Below are 24,778 nucleotides of genomic sequence, written 5' to 3'. Positions count from 1 at the left end.
TAATAACTCCCAATTTTTAAATAGTCATTAGGCAAGTTTATTGTTTTATGTCAGACAGCATATTGTCTACAATGGTACAACAATGACGATGAGGATGATATTAATAGTAGCAATAGTATTAATAATAATAATAGTAGCAGTAGCAGCAGCAGTAGTAGTAGTAGTAGTAATAGTAGTAGTAGTAATAATAATAGTAATAATAATAATGATAATAATAATAATAAGAGCAATAACGATAACGTTTCTATCTCTGTTTCGGGGCTATTTCGCTATATCACAGAGAACTTAATCTTCATGAATATTTTCGTTCGTTCTTTACTACACTCAGAAAGTAGAACTTAAACGATGCTTTCTCGTCTCTCTAATAAGTTTGCTGCTCGGCTTTCGTATAATATTATAATATATATATATATACTAAAAAACGTGACTAATACAATAAATTAGGTTTTCTCTTTTTTAAATTAAGGCGCTTCATTCTGTACATTCGTTCTTAAAACTTTACAAAAGTTTCTCGAAAAATAATACAAGTAGAAAAATACTCACAGTATGAGAGGAACGGAAATATTTACCTCGACACTTGTGTCAGTTACAAAAAAATGCAAGACTTACGATAGGTAGAAAAAACCCTCTTGCATATAATGGAATTAATGTATTGGCTTTGCAATGGAGGCACTGAAACATATATATGATACATATTCACGCACAAGAAGACTCGATAAAGCTTGCATTTTTCTATATTCATTTTTTTCTCTCTTTTACAGAAGCACGTCTCTCTCTAGTTACTTCCTGTTTTTCTTTATAAATCCCTGCCTCTATTTCTTTGTCTCCGGTTCTTAACATATATATATAATATATGCATGTATATTAAAAACATTCAGTCTCATAGTAAAAAGCAATTCCATTTGGTGTCAGATTTATATGTCCCATTGAAATCCACACTCTCGCGATCATACACAGGCATTAGGCGTAGGCAGTGCTATAATCCAGCGATTCTTGGAAATCCAAAAAGAAAAAAGTTCTTGGAAAGATTTTTGTCCTTATAGAAAATTTGTTTTTTAGATGACTAGATGATCCTTGTTCTTGATTCGTTCTCGGTCCAACGGTGAATTCTCAATGAGAGGAGGAACCGTCTTGATGACAGGAGACACCGAACCGAAAATTAGGTTTCAAAATGCTTGTAAATACTGGTCACATATGTCATAACTTGTTGCCAGTCAGGTCGCTCCAATTGACACATTTCCCCTATGTTCTATAAATTAAGTAACTTCTTAGTAAAGTCATTTTACTAAAAGGTACAACTACCACCCATAACCAGAGTGTGAATTTTTATGCATTTATGGGTAATTTGAAAGTGCAAAAATGCATAGAATGCATATGGTGTGAAAAAATATATATTTAACATATAGAAAGTATAATATCTGTTATAATACTTAATAGCTAAATTTTCTACTTAAATTTTCTATTTAAATATACTCGCAATCTAATCATAATTTTGAAAATACAACAAAAATACCCACCAAGTGTCCAACTACTTATGGATAGTAGTGTACATAACAATCACACGATTTATAACTTACCAACGTAGTAGATATCCCAACGCTTTCCGCAGCGGAGAAAGCAATAGAAAAGTTTCTTCTCTTTTCCACTGGTGTCAACGTATCGTATGGTACCTTGTGTGGGAGATAGGAATGGAGGATGGCGCAAAGAGCCAAACCGTCGTTCCACGAACTACTAAAATTCGTGATATCAATATTCCGGTAACCCATAGTCTTGTTTTGGCACCATTTGAGCAATGCGTTTCGTTTCGAGCCTCCGTTTTTTATCAATCCACAGAGAGGATCTTTGCGCTCTGATAAGTCCGTTACGCTGTTGCGACGTACAAAGTCGATTGCCTTCGCGTTCAGTGCAGCAGAATCTAGCAGTTCGCCAGGACTCAACACTACAGGCACTGTTGACTTTGTTTCTGTATTAATCATTGAAAAGTTCTATAACATTCAAATGCTTTTGCAGAACATTGGCTTTAGAAAGCAACAGTGTATGATTCAGAGGATTTTATGAATAATCTTGTTTCAAAACTTTTGAAAATAACATTTGAAAATAAATTACATGTCGTTACTTAGCATAGTGATAACATAATGTTTAAAAAGGAAATTACCTGACAGTGGTTTTCTAGTAATTGCGGTTTGGGTTTTATTATTATTTGTTGAGTTCGTTGTGCAGATTAAATTATTGATCTGCTGCTGATCACGAAGTGGGGCTTTTAATGTCATTATATCATTTGTTCCAATGGAATTAAGCGAGGACGTAGAACTGCTACGACTTCCAGGGCCTATGTACAAATTATTATATTAGAGTCATATGGAGATATATTAGGTGGTTAGAAAAATTCATCTATTATGTGTTTCATACCTGCTTTTGCTTGTTTTGTAGCATTCTCAATACTTTCTATTAAACATTTCACAGATAGCCTTGAATCCTGACGAGAAATATTAGCTTTCCGACGCGCGGCAATCTCCTGTTGAACGCTTGTCAACACACAGTGTTGAGTTTCCGTCGGTGTGCTTGCTGGCCTTTGTTGGGGTTGTTGAATCACTTTCTGGTTAGCTGAAAGATCAGAGAAAAACTGTACTACAATTGTACTTGAAGCAAAATCGCGTAACAAAAAAAAAAGCAATAAGCGCTATGTTTACATGTAATAGGAAAGCACAAGAATGACAAGAAAGAAATATCTAGAAAAAACCAATCACTTTTTTCGACTCGTAGTTCTAAGGCCACAAGTATATTTACATTTACTTTGTATTGAATGATACATAAATAGTTTGATGAGGGACGAAAAACATAAAAGCAAAATTTCAGGTCACAGACAAAAAAACTAGAGAACATAAATTAGAGATATATTGATTAATCCAAACAATAGTGAAAGGTGAGAGATTGGGGGAGGGGGGAGCTAGAAAAAGTACATTTGAGACTAGCAACGAGAAAGGGTGTATTACAAGTGTTTAAACACATCTGTTTGCTAGAATAAAAATCCAGGACAGATAACGAGGGTTTGAACTCTGCAAATACAAGCAATCACGTTTCCACACTACTTTTTTGCGACTTACGGTCGCGTATTGTACCTATTTGTCGGCCTGGTCTCAGTTCCACATCCTCAATGATCGTCTCAAACTTCTCTCTTAAAGACGAAGTCCTCCCTATCAGAGATTTATCCTTGAACATTGAATCGCTACTATTCTGACCTATTTTTAATTCCGAGGTTGAGCTTAAGCTCTCATTTTGTATCTTCTTTTCATCCGTAATTACCAAACTATTTGTCTGAGACTCTATAGTTGGTTCAGATTGAAACAAGTTCATGTTTAAGAATTTCATGCGTTTCAATCTATTTGCTTCGCAAAGAGTTAGATTCTTTCCAATCTCCCTTAATTCATTGTTGAACCCCAAAGCTCCACTAGTAGTCTTTTGTGTTGAAGTAGAATCTAATGCTCTGGTAGTTTCTTTTGAAAACGATATTAGATGTTCTTTTGGCGCGAGTCGAGAGGAGAATGGTGCCAATGGAGGATCTAAAGCAGATCTAGGTAAATTTTCCAGCGAAGAAAGAATAGAATATGTACTATATTCTTCTCTTTCTTTATCTTTCCTTTTTTTAATATTTGCAAGAACCAAATCTTCTGATTTTTGGGGTAAGTAAGGTTCAAATGGAAAACTTTTTGGTCTTACAGATATTAAATCATTGGTGTCTCTGTAACGTATTGCACTTTTGTCAATGTAACCATTAAGAGGAATCAAATCTTCCTTTTGTCTTATCTTCCTGATATTACTATTATCCAAATGATCAGCAGAGTAAGTTCGTAAATTTAGATTGTCTAGGGATGTAGAAAAGGTTCGATTTTCTAAAGTAGAATTGAAGACATCTTGCTTGCGAGTACTGTCTAAAAGGGAGTCCACTACTTCACTACCAGATCTGGATTCGCTTTTCTTCAGAAATAACCTAGGCTTTTTGTTTGAAGAGAAATCGCTCTTAGACTCTTCCTCCGATTCGTTAAATTTCGAAGTTCCGAACTGCGAAAGTAAAGAATTTTCTTTATCTCTTGTATCGGACAAAAATATATCTTTCATTTTAAACTCGTTTGTGTGTTGAGATTCTTGGTTGCTGGTTACTTCAGAATTATCTGTATTTATCGAGTCATTGCTTGTTTGAGTGCTTTCTTGCAACACTTTCCTCATTTCCGGATCTACCTCAAACTTTAAATCATCCATTGCATTTTCCAATCCGGAATACACGTAATTTTTAGGAACGAAAAATCGACTATTAGAAATTTGAATACCGTACGAATCTGTCCCGGCATTTTGAATGCCCTTTATGTTCTTCAATAAGGATGATTTTGCAATTTCATTTTCCTCTGATATACTTGATACATGAAGCTTTTGATAATCTTCAGAGGTCTTGAGAAACTTCTTTGATTTTGTTCTTTTAAAGTTAGAAGCCTCGATATTTAAAGCTTCGTTATTGGAATCTAATTCTATCAAAGGTTGTTTTTCAAAATCATCAACAAGCTCCAGTAAATTATCTTTTGATTCGAAGGAAGGACAAATCTCAATTTCTTCTCCAGAAATTAATTTGTCATTTAGTTTAATAGGATCCTTGGAATATAAAATTTCGCTACTAGCGTCGAATTCAATATCTTCCTGATGAATTACTGAATTTAACTCTTTCAAGTCATCAATTTGCAAATCCTCTTTTTCATTTGGATCCAACTCAGACGTTTTTTTAAAAAGATTGGGTTTTAAAGAGCCCTTTCTGCATTCATGCCGCCTCTTTATAATGGTACGACCGCGTTTTAAGATATTGTTAGCCGGCTTGCGAGAATTTCCAGCAGTGCTACCAAAACTCTTACATTGAGGAACTGCAGTGCTGCCTGACATCCGAATGAAATTGAAAAAAAAAAAAAAAGATAACATGCATTGTATTAATCACTGTACTTCTGTTCCTTGATCGTTCATTAGAAAGTATCTTGTAAAAGTATCTAACATTAAATATCAATCATCTGTCCTAATACACTGATTGAACTTTGTCTCCCTATTGTATCATCATAATCAATGTTACATTAAATATGATTGTTCTCTTTCCGTGTTTGATAACAGCAAAATGTATCTAAAATAAGAGATTCCAAAGGTAGTTCACTTACCTTTATTCAGTTTATCGAGCTGAGCTTCTAATGCTCTCAGTTTATCCCTTTGTGCTTTATTCTCCATCATAACTCGCTCCAGCTCACTCTGAGCCTCCGTTTTAAAATCGTTCGCCACGCGAACGGTCATCAGGAGGTCCGTTTGAAACTGTTCCCACTCGGTAGCCTGTTCTTGCCTCAACTTACGTTCTTCAGACAACGCTCGCTCTAATTCATACTGACGCGTTTGAGCTTCGCGTTCCGTTCTTTGAGCCTCGTTCAATGCGGCCTTTAGCTCTCTTTTATCTTCCAGGTGCCTTTGACATTGTGCCTGCAACTCCGCAAGAGAATCTCTCACGAGTTGTAGTTCTGCACTCACGGATAACCTTTCGTCCTTCAACTGGTTCAACCTGTATTCCAGGTCATCTATTGCTGACTTGGCATTATTACGCGCTACCTATAAAATATTTAATTAATTCTTTGCCCTTATACAGAATGCGGCATTTAAACGAGAATACGTATTTTATTTAATATAGAATATAAATAATCCTGATGTAGAAAATAAAGAAACATATATGACTGGTATGTAAAAACATATATGATTCCCCTATAAAAGGATACAGAAGACTTTGAAATCTTATAAAAAGAAAGTGGTTGCGAGAATAAATTTTTCCAACCATTACATCTACATCATGAAATGGTGTAATTTTCTCACAAGAATTCTTTTTATAAAGTTATAAATAAAAGTATTCTCATTAAAATGCTGCATATGTTGCAGCTCTATATGTTAATTTTTTCCGCCATAGTGAGCATACTTTGTATTCTTCTTGAAGCTGTGAGTATTGATCCCTAAGACGGTCATGATCGCAATGCGAACGCGCCAACTGCTCTTGCAGGGCAGCCGCTTGCGTTTCCAAAGTGTCTTTCTCTCTTCTAGCAGCATCCAAAAGTTCATCTGCCTCGCTTTTGTTTTCCACTTGCCTCGATTGTTCTAATTCCTCGATTTTCGCTCGAGCATTTTCCAAGAGCGTGGCTAACCTACTGATTTCTATATTCCGATTTGCACCCTCTTGCCTAGCTTCTGCTAGTTCCATGTCCAGTTGCTTCCGTTCGATACTCGCCGTCTCCACCGAGGATTCCAAAAGGTGTACACATTTTGTTAATCGCTCTGTTTCCGCAGCACTGACCTCTGCAGCTGCTCGAAGGCTCTTCACTTCAGATGTTAGTTCCTCTTGTTTCTGCAGCAATGATTCTCGTTCTTCTTGAGCACTCTATAATTAGTTAATTTAATTAATTAATTTAATACAATTTGTTATAATTTGATGGTTTAAAGCTAAGTGTATTTACTTTTAGAAGGTCTACTAATTTCTGTTCCCGTTCTGTATTATACCCTTTGGAAGATTCCTGTGGTTGCTCCTCCCTTAACAATAGACCTTGTAACGTGTCAACCTTGGAACGGGAGTCTTCGAGTTTCTCTGTTTGTCTACAGAGAGATTCCAACAGCACATCTTTCTCTTCTGTTAATCTTTCATTGTCAGCTTGTAGTTCTGTAAGCTGTGCCTATGAATAAGAGGAATATTATAATTACTATCTTATGTTGTTCTATAAAGTTTTTGGCTGCTAATTGCACATACTTGTAGATCGCTTAATTCTTGTATTGTTGCCTGTAACTCTTCATTTGTTGAATAATGCGTTTCTTCCATTTGCAGAATTCTATCTTGCAAACATGCGACAGAAACCTCTGATACAGAACTAGAAGAATGCTTGTCCCAATCTGGGGTGGTACACTGAGCACTATCTTGGGATATGGTGATCGGTGTGGATCCTTCATCTTGGGGGATTGCTATTGATGCTGGTGCAGAATTGTGTAATCTTGAGGCATCCAGAAGTAACTGTTGCTTCTCTGAATCTGACAAGGGAGAATGTGCAACGTCTCTGAGTCTTGCACGAAGAGCTTCGTTCTCTTCTGTAAGGCGGTCTAACTCCAAACTATGCTGTTCCTACAATTAAAAAAGAGCGAACCCTATTATTCATTACAAATTTTCAAATACACTTACTTCAAGCAAGTATATAAATATACGAATCATATTATTACGTTGTTATAACATATTTTGTCAATTTTTCTCTTTTTCTTTGCCGTTTTATTTATATTAAAAACACGATGCCAAACGCTTACATAAACGAGAATATGGTAACCGATAGTATTCTAATTACTTGGGCTGACTAGTATGATGAAACGTAATATGCTTAATCGTACGATATATCTGCTATGACAATGTTGAGAAATCTAAGTTTCTAATTCGAAGCGGACAATTCTTATTTCCTTCGATCTCTTGATTATGCGGCGAATAAGTGTCAACATTTTAGGTTAGGTCTACGAAATTCAACCAAACATCTCGCAACTTTCTAAACCAGTGATGGTTGCCTATTTATGACTCTTTGAGGAAGTGTAAACAATTTATAAAGGAAGTTGCTCCTTGTCGTTTACCGTAGACGTGGAGAAACAACGTTTTTTCATAGCGTTCGCGGTCGTTTCACTTCACAAGTTTCTTTCCTCCGTAAACATCCCTCTTCCTACGCCCTCTAGCTATCCTTTAAATACGCGGGATAATGTTTCAACCCCTTCATGAAAAAAACAAAATTTCAATACGAAACAGAATATTTATTTATTTTAGGAAGATCAATTTTTTCTATCATTTTTTATAAGTATGGTTAATGGATGCTTTAGTTTTCAGTGTCTTTATTTTATTAAATTCATTTATAATAAAATTGAATCTTTTGTTTTTTACAATTTTCTAATGCTTTCACAAAACCTTAATTAGCGGGAAAAATAATCCTAACCTTTTTTGGTAAGTATGTAATTACCACCTAGATTTATAAAAGAGGATCATAAATCATTTTTATAAATGATAATGTTTTTGATAGACTATTTGTAATTAAGTGAATCTGAAAAATTGTTGGGAAAAATAATCCTTACCCTCTATGATAAGTAATCATCAACTATATTTACAAAAAAGAGATCAACGATCACTTTCATGGATTGCAGATTGTATTTTTATAGATTATTCACTCAATAATCAAATATTATGTAATATTGAATAATGAATCTAATAAGTGAACAAGCGTGTTTAATTATTTCAGTCTTAAGACTGTTCTTAAATTATAAGATTATACTGAGTGATTGCATAACATCCGCTTTTCATGATACCAGTAAGCACGGCTAAAGGGTAAAAAAGGATCACCCACGTTCACCTTGAATCGTTGTTAATGTCGGTAAATAACCTGCTCCATCTCGTAGAAACCGCCCTCGAAGACGATCTCCTGTGTTTGTTTTCCTTGTAAGGTCAATGATGTTAGACGAGAATGGGGATTTAAGTGGGAGAAGTAGATCTACACGTGAGTAGAACAACGAAAAGAGAGGAGATAGAGAGAGACCGAAATGAAAGCAAATAACACAATAAACATATACACGAATCTTTCCCTTGCGGCATACAAATTTTTATCTATCAATTTTGTTCTAATGTAAATTTGAAAAATTGATATTTCCACCATTTTCAAAACTAACTTTAAATAAAACGTGTGTCTTGTTAATTACTGGAAATAGATGTTTGTTCAACATATCGTAAGTTCAACGCTCATTTATAGTTTGTTAAAACTGCTATTAGCTGATAGATATTTCTAAACGGATATGTATTAGATTGTTTAGAAAATCTGTAGCAAAAGTTAAGAAAAATTTATATATAATTCGAATTTTTACCATTTATAACTTCACAACTTCTTTCTCGAGGAATTGATCGTCTTTTCCATTTTCGAATAAATTTTGCAATGACTACTGTAAATAATGATGAAAATACTATGTTTGGTAATTAACTCAGATAGAGATGAACATTCCAGCTACACTTCAAAATTTGTTGGACATATAAGATACAACAGTATCTTTTCACTGGAAAAAAGAAACCTGTCTCATTGGCGAATTTTCGATAAATTTTTTTAATTTATTTTAATATCCAATTCTTCTTTGTTGAAACGTTTCATAATTTGATAGAAATTCATAATAAAAATGCTACAAACTTTTTAAATGACCCAAATAGATATTATTCAATCTAATGTAGATATAAAGAGTAAAGGGAAAAACAAAGAATGTCACAAAATAGCTTTATCGAGAAAATTAAGTTTTAATATTTTAGTCCACTAGGAAAGAAACAACATTTAATAAATTGAACTGTATTTTTCACACATAAAATGAAATTATATTTTACTTAGATATCGTACAAAAGAATGATTAATAAAATATTAATTAATTACTTTTACCTGTGTTTTGTTCCAATACAGAATAGACATTCCCTGTCTTTAACCAGTACACCAAATTCTTAGGGCTATCTTATACTCATTAGGAAGTTAAGATTAAAATGGGAAAATTACCTTGAGAGAGGTGAGTTCAGCGCGTAGTTCGTGAAGATGCTGAGCATCGCAAGATGCCTCACGTAGATTCGACTCGAGTCGTGCGTGGTCCTTGCGCAACACCTCGATCTCACGCTCCAGCTCCTGCATCCTGGACCCCTTGCCGGGTCCCTTTGGATTGAAGCTACCCTTAGCGTTCCCTTTGGCTCCTTCTTTACCGAGGGAGCCCCAGTTGCCTACCGATGGGTTTTCGTTCTTCGCCTCAAGCGAGGAGGCACTTGGCGCCTGACGCAGCGGGATCTGTTGCTGTTGTTGCTGCTGCGACTGCGTCGGCGGTTGTTGCTGGCCTCTGCGAAACAGCGATCTGAACTTCATCATGGTCGCTCTTCACACTTCACTGGACACTTAACCGAAATTCCAAAACCATCATTCCCGAAAACACGAACATTTATTATCCTTTCATCGTCCAGCTAACGACATTATCATAATGTTCAATTTATAATTATTATTCACCTTACAAATCGATTACGTTAGGTAAGATCATTGAACAAAATTATTTATACTCCTACAAGACTTATTTAAAGTCTCCATTGCATTCCATTTTACAGGTAACACGATCCTAATCGATAAGAATTCCATCTCGAGGATCTATCCACCTCACAAGGACAAACTTCATTAGCAACAAATATACATATTAGAGATAATCTAGATTCCCTATAATCAATGTTTTTACGTTATACACAAGAGCCTAATGAAAGAAATTTTTTTAGCATAGATGTATCTATACTAAGGTTTACGGTGAAATTCTACAGAATGCTTTGTAAGGAAAACGTGCCACTTTCACGTCGTTGAATTAACAACATCGGATTTCAAGTATAACTAGTATACACAGGGAAAAGTTTCCTCGACTTCTTTTTTCTCCAAACGAGCTTTCTCGATTCCTGAACGATGTCACTTGAAGTTAAGGTTACACGACGAGGGAAAGACGAGATCGTTTAGCAACAGCGTGTGACACGATCCCGAAAAGGAATTTGAAAATTCGTATACGAGATGCGACGACCTCGAGCCACTTTTCGAGGCCTATTTGTCTCTCACGAGCGTTTACGAATTCCAGCCGAGCACGTACGGAGGATTCGACTGGATCTTAGCCTCCGACGGCGACCACTTGTTGCATCGACCGGCCGACCTCCGTGGCGCGAGTGTATTTCTTCTCTATGTTTGTTCGGAAGATACGCTTGCATTCTTGAACGTTGAATTCGCCAGATAGGAACCTTTCAAACGAATCTCCGATGAAACCGAACGTCCAAGCTTCGTTCAAAGTTTGAACTTCAACACGTCGGTAGTTTAAAGCCACTTGCGAAATTCCAATTATTGATAATTCTATATGTATTATGGTATATTCGTTAGTTTTTGGATAAAAAATTTGAAATTCGAAACTGAAGCTTATTTGTACTATCGGTGATATAATGCTTTTTTGTATGATTTGAAGAACTTTCCTTTGAAGAACACAGAAAAACAACACACTCTCTACAGCGGTGCATCGAGCACTGAATACGAGTCTCGACTTGTGTCCCCTCCAGAATGGTCTACCCCACCACGGGCCCCGACCATTTTGCTGGACGAAGGGCTTGAGAACGCGTCTAGGCGTCGAATATATACTTAGAAGTTACTGTAGCAAACGATGATGCTGCTGATCCTTTTCAGGATCCACTTTCGATACACGCAAAATATGCTCTTTATGTAAAGAGCGATTATTCTCATTTTTCTGTCTATGACGAATCGTTATCAGGCTATCGCAAGGACATCATGATGTTTATCATACGGACGAAATATACTGTGCGACAGTAGTGTGAGGTAGTGAAATTTCAATTGCATAAGATTGATTCGGATTTCTCGCGAGATGAAAGGTTCATTGAGAATAAATGGAAGCTGTTTAAAGGAGAAAATTAAGAAATAAGTATGGAGAAGCACTGATTCTTAGAAAATATTTTACATAAAATATTCTTGGGAGAATTAGGAACTTCGTAGAGCCATCTACAAAGGTTGAAATGTTGAAATTTCACGCACTTTCAGGAAGGGCCCTGTTAAACCGATCGAGTCGCCGATGGGGCTTCGATCATTCGATTTCTTGTTCGATTTTTTCACAACGAAGATCCCTGTAACCGCAATAGCGAGAGAAGATGAAAGAGAAACAAAGATAATTGGCGAGGATCGTGGTGGGGCTTAAGACAGCCTGCGCCAACTCTCTGGGAACGAGTACATACGCCGTCGAAGATGGTTAGGCGAGTACAGAGGGGCGAGGAAGAGGAGGTAGAAGCTGCTTAAGGAGGCCACGGAATCTGCAGACGTCTCACCGTCGACCAGTTTTCTCATACGGTCGACATATGGTATGTACCCGGTGGCCTAAACTTCCACAGGATAAATCTCTACTTGAGGTGAGCCCTTGACCTGCCTTCTAATGCAAAACTGATTACTACAAGCAACATATATTATCAGATGTTAACTCAAAAACATTAAGAATGGCGTTCATATCATTTCTTAAATCCTTTTCTGGTTTCCCATGTATGTACATAGATTCTGAATTCTATAAAATAAGGAGATCTAAATACTACAGTCTAGACTAGTATGGCTGAATTAGTATACCAAGCTTGTGTGAGCTAAGTCCGATGACATGACTCGAGTCTTGCCAAGGTCTGGGTTAAATATAAGTCTAGGCTGGGTCTAGGTTGAATCTACTTATATTATCGAAATGAAATCTTATATTTCTACTAATATTTGTAATTTATGTTACGCGAGAGTTATCCAGAATTAAAATGGAACAAGATGGTTATTTAGAACGCGAAAAAAGGAAATCAGTCTCTTTGGAATGTCCGAATCGATGACTCGACTCTAACGACTGTAATCTGATAAGGATCGATTTCAAGGTAAGTTAAATAACGTGGACAAAATGCAATGCTGTGCATATACCTGATCACATTATAAAGCTAACACATTCGTAAAACAGGCTTATTATGGACCTATTTTCGCGGCACTATGCAACGTGTGCATATGTGTCATTATCACACCCGTATTGGCGCTTTTCTATTCAGTTTAGCGGAAATACAACGCGTCCACTTCGTCATCGCAAATATGTTCAGGCATATAGACGTCGAGGCTGCGGAAAAACGATCCAAAAAAAAAAAAACAGGCAGAAATGCGTCTAAATATACATGGTCGCGATGCGATGTTGGAAAGAATCCTGGCTGGCGTCCACTGGCGCCGAATCTAAAAAAAGTCTGAGGAATACGCGTTCGGCAGATTTAACATAATAAGCTCGTTGTACGGGGTGTTGCGAAAATTCCTATGAATAATCATTCGATTCACTGTTTCTTTTCTTTTTATATGTACATACAGTGAATCACAGAAGTATTCGAATATTTGTATATACATTTTATGAATATATTATGTTGAAATTTCATTAACACTGTCATGAGACTATGGCGAGTAATATCATAATAAATATAATCGATATATACATTCCTGCTTCACATTTTATCAATACAATCATGACAGTCGTTTTCATTACACGATAGTGAAATTTTAAACTGTTTTATAAAGTAAGTTCTCAATTTTTACGAGTTACTACATATCCATAACGAAATCTGAAAAAAACGTTTAATTAAAAATCAATTAAGATCTTTCTTCTTCTTTGGGTGGTATCCTAACCTACTTCACCGACACGTTACTTTGCTCGATCTAAATAACATATACTGGATTATGTGGAATACCTGTTGCACTTTATAAATACATACAGCCATATCTTTCCGTGGGACTAAAGAACAAAAGGAACAATGAGAAGAATTCAAATATCTCATCGAGCAATCAATCCGTTTGAATATTATGTTCTCCTAATTGTCTAGAACAACATATAATTGCGTCTAGCATGGTTTAACATTTCCCAGGCGTACGAAGGTGGATGCGTTGGTAATATCAATAAGAGAATGTCCGCTACGATGTAGACACGTCGGCTTGTCGATGCACTTAAACGTTCGCGCGTTGTTCATTCCCCGATTAATATTCCATATAACGTTCCTATGCAACAATTTACGTCATTGCGTTCCTCCAGACGCCAGAAGATTGATTGAACATTTCTTATCTTGATGGTTCTTCAGCCCTTCGATTTGTTCTGCTTCCCTCAACATTTGTTTAACCGACCTTGTAGTTAACTCTCGTCATTCTAACTTTGAAGAAAATGTATCAATTCAAAGGTAACAATTCTTTGGTTCGTTCTATTCGAATCAGAATATGAAAATAGAGCGAAATATAAGCCAGGCTGTTCGATAAACGAGATCAAGGCTGATTGAACGTGCTTTCTCTGAATCACCATGACATCAAGCGTTTAGCTTGATCGAACTAACGAGCTTATAAACCTCTTTCGTGAATTGTCACGTCCAAGGAATTGCGCCGCTTACGACATGGCCTTATCTGTGGCTCAAGGAGACGCAAAAGAGATATCATTATCGCCAGGTGTAAGTGTAGGAGGTTCCATCGCTCATGCATACTTTATGACGTGATCGATTCGTGTAATAGGATTCGGTCAGACAACGATTTCGGCGAATTCTTGTCTTCGGTGATTTGTAGGCAAGAGAAAGGAGCTATGGATTTCTTTGCGGCGACACTGTAAGATAAGGAACGATGTGAGATGCCGGTGAATTGGACAGAAATTTAAAAAGGCTGAACTTTGTTTTGGGACACACCGAATTTGTGACTTCATTTCTTATATCTTTTTATCATTTTTTAAGTTCCTTTTTAAATCACTATACATTTTACAAAACAAGATTTACTTACAACAAATATAAAACCCTATGCACGATGTAGACATGAATAAAGTATACTTAAAATAAACAAAAAAGTTGAAAAAACTTAGTGCATAAAATATATTGCAAAATAGAAAAAGCTTGAAATTGATACACTATGAATTTTAGTAATATCTGTATTAAACATTTTTAATTTTAAATGTCATCTATTCTGTGGCATTGCTCTTATTAAATATATGTCCATTTTGTAAAATTATGATATCTTTTTTTGTAATTCTTATTCTATAAACTTTCTTTTGACTGCCACTATATGATAAAAATACTAATTTTAAGATATAGGTATCGTTATTTTAAACGTTGTACATATATATGTATTCAGTGTGTTCCAAAATGACGCTCAGTCGGTAAAAATGATGATGATCAGTGACGACAGAATAAGCAAAGGAAGAAAAATACGCAGGCGTATTTTCGTCACGCGGCTGCGATACGCTTGATACAAACATTTATATCCAAAGCAAACAGCGATTGTTGCAGTCGCCTTGTGCAAATATTGAACAGGCAACGATTACAAGGCTGGAATGTGGGTTGTCTTCCATTTGGTTCGGTTCGAATTCTGGATTCTTTTTTGGAAGTGGCTGATGAACGATTACGAAGAATAGATAAAGGCCGTGATGCGGAGTTGATGTTGATTCCTCGGTCAGCTTACGCATGACGTCACTCTGTTCCCCGTTTTCTACCAATTGACTTTGCCCTTATTCAAAGGCCTTTAGAGCGTCTCGTCGCAAGCTTCTATTATAGTGATTCCATTCATAATAGCCTCTGTCTGTATCTTTTAGAAATATTCAAAGTTTGTCAGATCTAAGTGTACTAGTGTATATTCAGAAATTTCGAAGCGAAAGTTAAAGTAGGTTTAGCTAGAATAAACTTATATACATACAACATTTGAAGATATATAGAGTTGTATAAAATATTTTAAAATTTCATTGGCACTGAACATAAATAATTTACCAATTAATTTGATAGTTACAAGCTGTAGATTATACAGTTCTTTCTTAGAATTTTATATCAAAGAGGATAATTAGATAATTTGTAATTTGAAAGGATCTAGATGTTAAATCCGGTGGTTAAAGATTATGCGTGCCATCTGTTGCATGAGGTTCATTGATAACTGATGGCGAGTTAAAGACCTCACTAACGTGTTTACTCGGCTGAACACCGTTCTATGGTGGATCGCCGTAAATACAAAGAAGTTATCGGGCTGCAACGAGTAGCTCATTGACTTTTGATTCACTGGGTATGTAGGTCGTCCGACGTCGACCAAGTACCGCTCTCATTGTCAGAGTGGGTCGTCGATCCGTCGAGCAGTCGCCACTTTAGAGACCCCGTAAGAATCGACCTGTGCCTTTCTTCTCTCTCTCTCTCTCTCTCTCTCCTTTTCTCTCTATTAGCGTAAAGAGCCGCATCTTTAGATCTTAATTAAGAGACGACAACGAGCAGACATTGTCGACTGACTTTACGCCAAACAACTGTATACTCTCCAGGAGATATTATTCGCGGACTGCAACTTTACTACGGATGTATATTCTCGTTCATAAATATTGCTGGATTTATACGAAATATGACATTTAATCTAAGATATCAAGAAGAAAATTAATCAATTAGAGTTTTATATACATGCAAGATTTTAATATATTTAAGAACTCTTCAGGAAGTGGTGGTTATAGAAAAAAAATGAGCGTGACTTATCTGATGTAATGGAGAGGTTGATTTATAATCACCTGGAACAGGATTGGACCAGTTAGTAGGTTAGAATGGACCTCTTACGTCAAACAGCATGATTCAGAGGGAAATGTTAGAAGGAAGAAATGTATACAGGTTGGTCAGACTAACCAGATATCCCTGATAGAATAATGAATCGATTTAGTTACTATAATTTTGCATGTATGCGCGAGCAACAGATTAGAATATACAGTGGTTCATGAAAGTGTTCCGCCATTTATAGAAATTTTTTATGAATATATTATGTTATGACTCTTATGATTTTATCGGTAAAATTTGAAATAAATCAAAAAATATATGTATATAATGTGAAAATTATGCGTCCAAGTATGCATTGCAGTATAATGCAGTCCTAGAAATTGTAAAAGCATAATCAATTATCTATTACAAATAGGCTATTCATGGTGTCTACCAATTTTTTCACTAAATATACATTTGCAATAACCTCTATATCAATTTTTAAATTGATTCCAAATTTTACCGATACAATCATGATAGCCGAGTTTCATGAAAGCGTCAATGAAATTTCAGAATGTTTTATATAACACGTACATATAATAAATACATGAAAGTTTTCTATGATAAATCTTCAAAGACTTTCGTTAACTACTGTATCGATGTAACGATGTCTAATTATACAAGATCCAAATAAAACGTCCTGAAAACAACCATCAGGAGTAATTATGAATAACAGTCTATAGGAGGAACCATGATGTGAAAACACTTACTATCAAGAGAGCATAGTGTTCAAAAAGGTGGTCGATTCCATTAAGAAGTTGTTGGATGAAGTCAATGAAGTCACCAGGTATGGTGAACCAATCGAGAGTAATGTATAACCCCCTGATTTACATTCGCACGTGTTCTCAAGGCATCATGAGGTGATTTTTGGACAGTTCTCTCGGCCACTCAAGTCTGGCGAAGGTGTTGGCGGTCTCCGCCATAAGGAACAAGAGGAAAGGAAGGAAACTGCAGCTAGTGCAAAAAGGAACTGGTTTAAAGCGCGGTAGCGCTATCTGCGGACCAGAATTCGCCTACTTAGCAGCATAAAGCTATTGCACGTAACAATCAACTAGCGTATCTTGACAGTAGGAGAAAGTGTACTCTATACAGGCCCGGACTTCCACTTTTCTACCTCACGCAAACCAAATCTTCGCCTGTGGAAAACGCAACAAGTAAAGTCTGGCTTATACTAATTTTTATAGAAAGTAGAGACGATAGGAAAGTCAGAAGTGGCTTACGAAAGTATTCGAAAACTGTTAGAAGCTTTTTATGTATATATATTATGTATATATATTATACAAAACATTTTGAAATCTGATATGGATCAAATTTGAAATAGATCTGAAAATTATATATATAGAGGTTACAAGATACTTATTGGAAGCATATACTGCGCGTAAATTAGCAAAGTATTTGAAGTCAATTATTATTCATTATATTAATAAGCCACAATGTTTAGTGAGACTATCTTTAGTATTAATTGTACGTTTAAGACTATTATTGACTTAAGATTTCCACGATGGTTTTCTGAATTCATCATATTTGATCTTCAGGTTATCAATCGTGTTATATATTATTTTGTAAGCCGATCTGAAACTGTTTCCAGGTTTCTTTTTATGGCAGATTTCCATTGGCCAACCAGAGGCACTTTTTTGACCATAAAAAGCATTAACAAAATCTGAAAATACTCAGTTTCAGTATAACACTGAAGAAGTGAAATACAACGTCCACGAAACGTCGGCTTGCAAAGCAATATATAATATGATTGATAACCTGAAGACCAATTATGAATAGTATTTATGCTGTATACTAATTTTCTACTGAGTGTATATTTGCGATATATGTCTTGTAATTTCTATATACATTTCCAATTAACACATTAGTACAATAATTACGATGATCGTGTCTCGTTACAGTGTTAACGAGTTTTCAAAAAGTTTTGTAGAATGCATATAATATATTCATAAAAAATTTTGTGGTCGGTATACGAGTACTTCTGTGAACCACTGCTTTTTTGATAGAAAATTATGATAATCGTATGTTATGTTGCACATACATGTACGTTTAACAGCGTACAAGTAACATATGGCATCGAGAAATGATCGGGAAAGAAGCGTGTATGAGGTCACTGAACCTTCCTATGAGCTAACGACGCATCGTACGTATCCCTTTTCTCTCTTTTCGCGTTCGTTTCGGTTTTTTCCTGTTCCGTAAAAGAGAGGAGGCCGCCACACGCGCCTAACTGGCAAAACGTGTCACATGGCTCGCATCATTGTGAGAGACGCATGGTTTGTGGTAATGGTAATCCAATCGCCGGAGACTCGTTCGACTTGAAACTCACTTGTGGTGTCGCTCCTCTAGCTTCGCCTCGTGTCTGCCAGGCCGCTCGACTTTTCTGCTTGTTGGCCTTTTCGGGCTGAAAAACGACGCGACCACGTCCCGCTTTTTTCCCGTGCCGGCCGGTGGCTTTGGTTCGGGTTTCGATCTGAAATTTTCAATAAAAACGCTGTTTTTATATTTATGAGATATTACAGAGACGAGAATTTGTAAAATCGAGCAAACGCGATTCGAATACGATCTTTAATTTGTAACTGGATTGTGAGTATAGTAGTAATCTAAGTTGTAAATTTAACAAATTGAAATTTGTGTAGTTGTATTCTAAATTTGTATATTATTATATTTTTAACCTTGTATAATACATTAAATACAATGTATGTCACGGAGACTTCAATTACACATATATTACAAAGCCTATGGTTGATTGCAACAATCCTGTTGCTACATGCATTACAAAGTGACAAAGTGTATTAAATTTTCATGAGCGAAAGAGTGGACAAAAACGATGCATACGACATCACCGAATCACGTAAGATTTCTTCAAGAAATATGCAAATGACGAATAAAGGATTGTGCAACACGTAGGCGCGTTAACACTCCTACCTGCACCCACAACAATCGCACGAACAGCGAACTTATTATCGAATTACAGTGACGACGCTCCTTTACGTCTTTTTCATTCCTGTTTCTACATTTCTATCTGTAAAAATTCGCCAGTAACTATACAGTATACGGTTTAATCTTCCTAATTCTGGTTATTTAAATACAGTTCCTTTTTTATAAAAAAGATTTTTAACTCTTATCTAATCATTGACCCACTGGAAAACATAACAATTTGAGACAAAATCACATGATTTCTGAATTATTAACTTAATTTAGTTTTATTACTAATCCCTATCACAGTGAAAATACAAGTAAAATACAAAATAAAATGAAATACCCTAAATATAATATAGTAATATAATAGTAGTATAATAGTAATACAACAAATTATTAGACTTTACTATGCCCAATAGCACTATTTGGAGGTTAAATTTGAAATCTTAACAAAATCCTTTAAGAGTTTCTTTCTCGAGTTTTCTTGATTGATATTTTTTATTTTGCTAATGAAATGAAGTTTTTGGAAAAGAGACTAGATTGAAATTGTCAAAGTTAACTTAATATAGCGTAGAAAAGTAAACTTGTACTGTTATGGAATTCATGGGTTCAATTACTAAACCTAATATATATACATATATATATGTACTATCAGTTTGGTGAGCCATAAAATACAGAAACAGAGATGACAGATCGAAAAAACGTAGTAGGTTAGATCTAGTTTCCTTAAAGATCGTAGGATTTTCTTGTGTCGTTACCAGTTACGACAGACTCGTTCTCTGCAATTAAACGAGATTAATCTTTGACCCACTTAATCTTGAGCATTTAATGAATTGCGTGATCTCAACTACAATGTGTTTCCTTAAAAAAGAATGTGGAGGAACTTGAACGGATTTAAAGTGTCCAGCAATTATGACATGCATCGAGATGTGACCAGATGATGGGTTAGTTTCATCGCTGACCGCTGGTCAATGCCCTCAGTCGTTCGATCCATTTACTAAGAATGGGGATCTAGTAAATCGGATCGATTTCATTTTGTGTCTGTACTTGGCTAATGCTCTCTTAACATCTTACGTAAACTGCCAGTAACAAGTGGTCTTAACAAGAAAAACTGTTACTGGTTTCTCTACCGTAGAATATGTTTCTATATCTGGTCTGTGGATTCCTATACAAATTTATATTTTGATGGAAATGATATAAAGAATAGAATCTATTTAAAGATTTATATCACACATTAAGTATTGTCAAGGAATATACTGTATTTATGATATTTTATATACATTATATGCATTCTATGCATTTGTGTATTTTTAAATGTTCCATAAATGTATAAAAATCCGCAGCCTGCTTATTTATGCGCATAATCTGGTCTTACATTTGAAAATTGAAGGGCGTACGAGGAAAAACGGGAAATGTCCATTTTTCTTAATTTTCTATTCGATAATGCATTTTGTTGTGAAAACTATCACAAATCATAATAATCACAATATTCAAAATGTTTCCGTAAGATAACGTTAAAGATCCGGTGTATTGATTAAAAACAGGAAATGTCCACGCTGTACTGGAACGAAACACAGACAAAAATAATTAATATTTTATTAGTCATTTCTTTGTATGACATCTAAGTAAGGTATAAACTTTATCTTATGAACAATGCAGGTAAATTCATTGAATGTTGTTACTTTTCTAGTAGACATAAATATCAAAACTTAATTTTTTCAATAAAGCTATTTTGTGACATTCTTTCTTTTCTCCTTACTGTTCATTCATGCATATAAACTGGGCCTAAGATTATCATAAAAAGTAGACTTGATAAAGGTAGACTTATTAATACCATATTTCTCTTAGTCTCGATACCATATATTTGATATTATCTTATAATAATTTAGAATCAAGAAATTGATAAAAATTTTATAGCGAAAGAAAAAATTATAGGGGACACCCGGGTTTGAACCGGGGACCTCTCGATCTGCAGTCGAATGCTCTACCACTGAGCTATATCCCCAATTTGATCACAGTCTCCAAAATGGCGCTATACTTATTCCAACAAACTAGTCATAAATAAATTTTTCCCAATAAATTATACTATTCATCCAGATTACAGAATAACTGATTCAAGTATTTTCAGAAATCTGAGTTCAAATTACTTTAAAATATACTTAATTGAAATCAAATGAACTATTGTTAGTACAGTCCAGTAAAGCGATTTATAGAGAGAAAGCGACGCCAATGGCTGCGACAGGTAGATAACGGAATTTCTGGAAAAATAATCGCTCGACCGGTTTCTCGATGCGTAACAGACAAGGCAGGGTCTGTTGAAGGAAGCCATTACGATTGCGGTAACAAGTCAGGCTTTGGTCCCACGGCTTCCAATGTTTATTACATTAACCAAGGAGTTTACCGCCAAGCCGACTACATACTATCGCCATCTATACGTCAACTTTTCGTATTTTCATTGTTATCGACTTATATCGACAATATAGGAATTTTCAAAGATATATTATCGTTTGATCAAATGGAAAAATGAAATGAAATGCTCTGAAGTAAACAAACGCACGTATGTTTCGCAATAAATGGCAAAGTATAGAGGCGACTTATATAGGCGCCGAAGCAGAAAAAGCGAAAGCGAATTCTTAGTGTGTATATCGTTTTTAACTAGCTTTCACTCTAAACATACCGCAAATGAAAAACTTATCATAGAGGAATTACATATATTATGAATTGTATTTAGTGACTAAATCTCAATTAGTTCTAATATAAAAATTCATATCTTAAATTAAATGATTTTGGCAATGAATAACTAAATCTAAATTTGAAGATAACTAAAGAAGTAGAACTTAAATAGAGATTTGTTTACCAAATATCATAATAAACACTGTTTTGGATATTTTATATATTTTTGCATATTATGTTCACTGTATGTATTTCTGCACCTTCAGATTTCCCATAAATGTATAAAAATCTGCAGCCTATGAATAACTTATTATTAAAATTTTGTTGTTTACTTGTAATTATTATTAATTTGTGAAAATTAAAATTTTGTTTTCGGTATTGTTAACTTTACAATTAGTACTAGGTAGTAAATATCAATGACGTTAATAAAAATTGATGTTGGTTGAAAATAGCCAAAAATCGTTAGTGGTAACAAAAGAATCTTTTCGCCATCCGTAATAGTTAATGGCAACCAAAAACAACTTCAATCACCAGTCACAATTATGGTCACCAGTAACCAACAAAATTGTAATTATCTATAATAACTATTCTTAACTAAATTCATATAAACTAATCGTGGGATACGATTTTTTATGCTATGCCCGTTTTAAATTTATGTTATAAAGTTATGATCTCTGAATGTAATTGATTCTTATAATGGTACAACAAACAATTGGTACTCACCGGGCTTTCGTGGACTTGTTCGTGATTGGGATAGAAGTGGCTGTTGCCCGCTTAAACGGTGCCCGCCCTCCCGAACCCACGGACATTCCGCTTCGAGCCTGTGACAAACAGGAAAAGGCAACCAATTAATACAACACATACGATCAGATTTAAGAAAATATAATTAAACGGTACATCGTTCCCCCACTCGCCGTAAACCACTCTCGAGAGTATCTGATCCGAGTACATGTGAACGCACGCAAACGTCTTTGGATTAATAGTACAGGTGCAGCGTTGAAACCGCAAGTGTGACATCCTTGACAAGATATCTTCTCTTACGAACACGAATTCGATCTGTTCACGCAGTGGATACGTATTAACTGTGGCTACCAACGAAACATGCACTAAATAATTATAGAAACGAAGGCCGCCACTCGACAACGCAATACTGGCGCATCTAACATTTTCCACAGTACGCGAATATACATATATACGTATGAACTAGGTATACATATTTTGAGAAGGACGGAACCCAGAGGTTCTCTTTGAATATTAAAATTATACTTAAGTGGCTACAAAAAATTTTTACATATCATATCACGTATTTTTTATAGTATTTATATAATATGTCATTAATTAAGTTTATGTATATTAAATTATATCATTTAATAGCATGTCTAGTAACACTTATGAGTACGAAAATTTAGTACTATGAAAACGAAATATAGGATCTAATAAAAAGGCGTTTAACCAAAAAATAAGAGTATGTGGGTATATTCTTTTGTAGCCACTAGCCACTGTACGTATGTGCGTATGTACCGAGTTCCCTCCTAAAGCGTCCAATATTTGCCGAAACATGTTGTTTGATCCACGTCCACTATTAGAATCGATATAACTTTTCTGATACAAAAAGTCCCGATTTATTAGTTGATCACGTCACAACTTTCACCGGGATCACAAACAAAACATTTCTTAACCTATAACGCACGTAGTTCACCCATAACATCTTCCATTAGGACTACACTTCTCAAGTACACAGAAAACACGACGGAATTCGAGGTGATGCGATAAGAAGTAAATCGGCTGCGATAAGTCGAGAAATATCTACGAATACACGATGACAGATAATATATTGTATCGACTTGTTCGAAAACTATTATAAATTACGTTATACAAAACATTTTGAAATTTTATTAATATGTATTATATATTAACAAAATTTGAAACGGATCTATAGATTATGTATATAAAAGTTATTATGTCTCAGTTACCGAATATACATGTACATACTTACATTATTATTTATATTTATAATATAGTCTACACTATAATATAGAATATTTTGCATAGCAATCATAATATAATATATATATAGTTATAATACAATATTATAGTATTTAGGAGACTCATTCCAGGGTCATGGACAAAAAATGGAATACTCTACAAACTTGTAAAAGCTATTGAACGCAATCAATTACCAAAAAGGATGAAAAAGTTTTCAAGAAAAGACTGATGAAATCATACATACGTATATGGAAAAAGTTCGAATTCTAGATAAATCTTTCTTAACTTTCGCTAAATATTTTCCAAACCTGATACATATATATTTGGGAATATTTGCTAGCTAATAGATAAAGCAGCGTTAATATGTTATAAATGAGTGTTGAAGAAGTTAGTTACAATGTGTTGAAGAAATACCGGTTCCCAGGAGAACTGGTGAGACCCAGTGGATTTTCAGCGAATATGCACTTGGGAGAGTTTCAATCAGAAGGGTACACGTCCGTATACGTAGCTATAAAGGTTCATCGAACCTCGCCTCGCGTACGGGTTCTCGGCCAATAATAAAGATGCATGCCCGGTACGTAACTACGTTCTGTACATACGTACGTAAGTACTACCCTGCACCCGTGGCCGCTTGCTCGACGCGAAATACTCGCGGCGCACATACTAAACTCGCAATGCACACGCGACCCGTTGTCCATCCTTCTACAGGGTGTCCCCATAGAGAATACAATCAAATTCTAATCTTAATTTGAGCCCTGTGTACTCTATTAAATCCATTCAATACAATTTCCTGAAACAGGCGTCTTTTGCATAGTTGTAATAGTGGCTTCACAGATTTGAAACTATGATCATTAAATTGCAGATATTTATACATTTATGGAAAATACATAAGTGTAAAAATACATGCAAAAATACATAAAGTAAAATAAATTGCTGATTATTATTACATGTAGTTATATCCATATAGCTTTATCCTTCAGTTATATCCATAAGAATAAAAAACCGCAGTCTAATCATCATTCTAGAAGCAAGAATTAAAATGAT

General features: G+C 35.2%; 1 protein-coding gene, 1 long non-coding RNA gene and 1 other non-coding gene across 4 annotated transcripts; 1 reads left to right on the top strand and 2 right to left on the bottom strand.

The window, feature by feature from the left end:
• Window positions 1-13: 13 nt before the first annotated feature.
• LOC117214353 (cytospin-A) lies at window positions 14-23,323 on the bottom strand. Its single transcript, XM_033460407.1, has 13 exons — window positions 23,270-23,323; window positions 22,472-22,569; window positions 18,483-18,626; window positions 9,588-9,930; window positions 6,800-7,165; window positions 6,513-6,725; window positions 5,981-6,436; window positions 5,187-5,622; window positions 3,120-4,916; window positions 2,410-2,604; window positions 2,156-2,329; window positions 1,578-1,963; window positions 14-1,249 (listed from the first exon to the last, which is right to left on the bottom strand). The coding sequence occupies exons 1-13, from the start codon at window positions 23,306-23,308 to the stop codon at window positions 1,160-1,162; spliced, it is 4,737 nt and encodes a 1,578-aa protein (XP_033316298.1). The 5' UTR covers window positions 23,309-23,323; the 3' UTR covers window positions 14-1,159.
• LOC117214363 lies at window positions 11,623-19,058 on the top strand. 2 transcript variants are annotated; one of them, XR_004488838.1, is made up of 3 exons: window positions 11,623-12,001; window positions 12,141-12,490; window positions 12,571-19,058. It is a non-coding gene; the product is annotated as an uncharacterized LOC117214363 (long non-coding RNA). The 2 variants fall into 2 exon arrangements; XR_004488837.1 differs by having other exon boundaries at window positions 11,623-12,490.
• On the bottom strand, window positions 21,009-21,080 carry Trnac-gca. Its single transcript has one exon. It is a non-coding gene; the product is annotated as a tRNA-Cys (tRNA).
• Window positions 23,324-24,778: the final 1,455 nt, after the last annotated feature.

This window comes from Bombus bifarius, unplaced genomic scaffold, assembly GCF_011952205.1.
Source record: "Bombus bifarius isolate JDL3187 unplaced genomic scaffold, Bbif_JDL3187 scf7180000009200, whole genome shotgun sequence".
Classification (NCBI taxonomy): domain Eukaryota; kingdom Metazoa; phylum Arthropoda; class Insecta; order Hymenoptera; family Apidae; genus Bombus; species Bombus bifarius.
This window is presented reverse-complemented; position numbering and strand designations above follow the sequence as displayed.

Bases quoted from the DNA above. Each gene is read 5' to 3' on its own strand.
- LOC117214353 (XM_033460407.1), bottom strand. From the start codon at position 23,308: ATGTTTCGGCAAATATTGGACGCTTTAGGAGGGAACTCG. The intron at 22,570-23,269 runs GTACATACGCAC...TGTTTGTCACAG, and splicing joins ACGCTTTAGGAGGGAACTCG to GCTCGAAGCGGAATGTCCGT. The intron at 2,330-2,409 runs GTATGAAACACA...ATTTGTACATAG, and splicing joins TACAAAACAAGCAAAAGCAG to GCCCTGGAAGTCGTAGCAGT.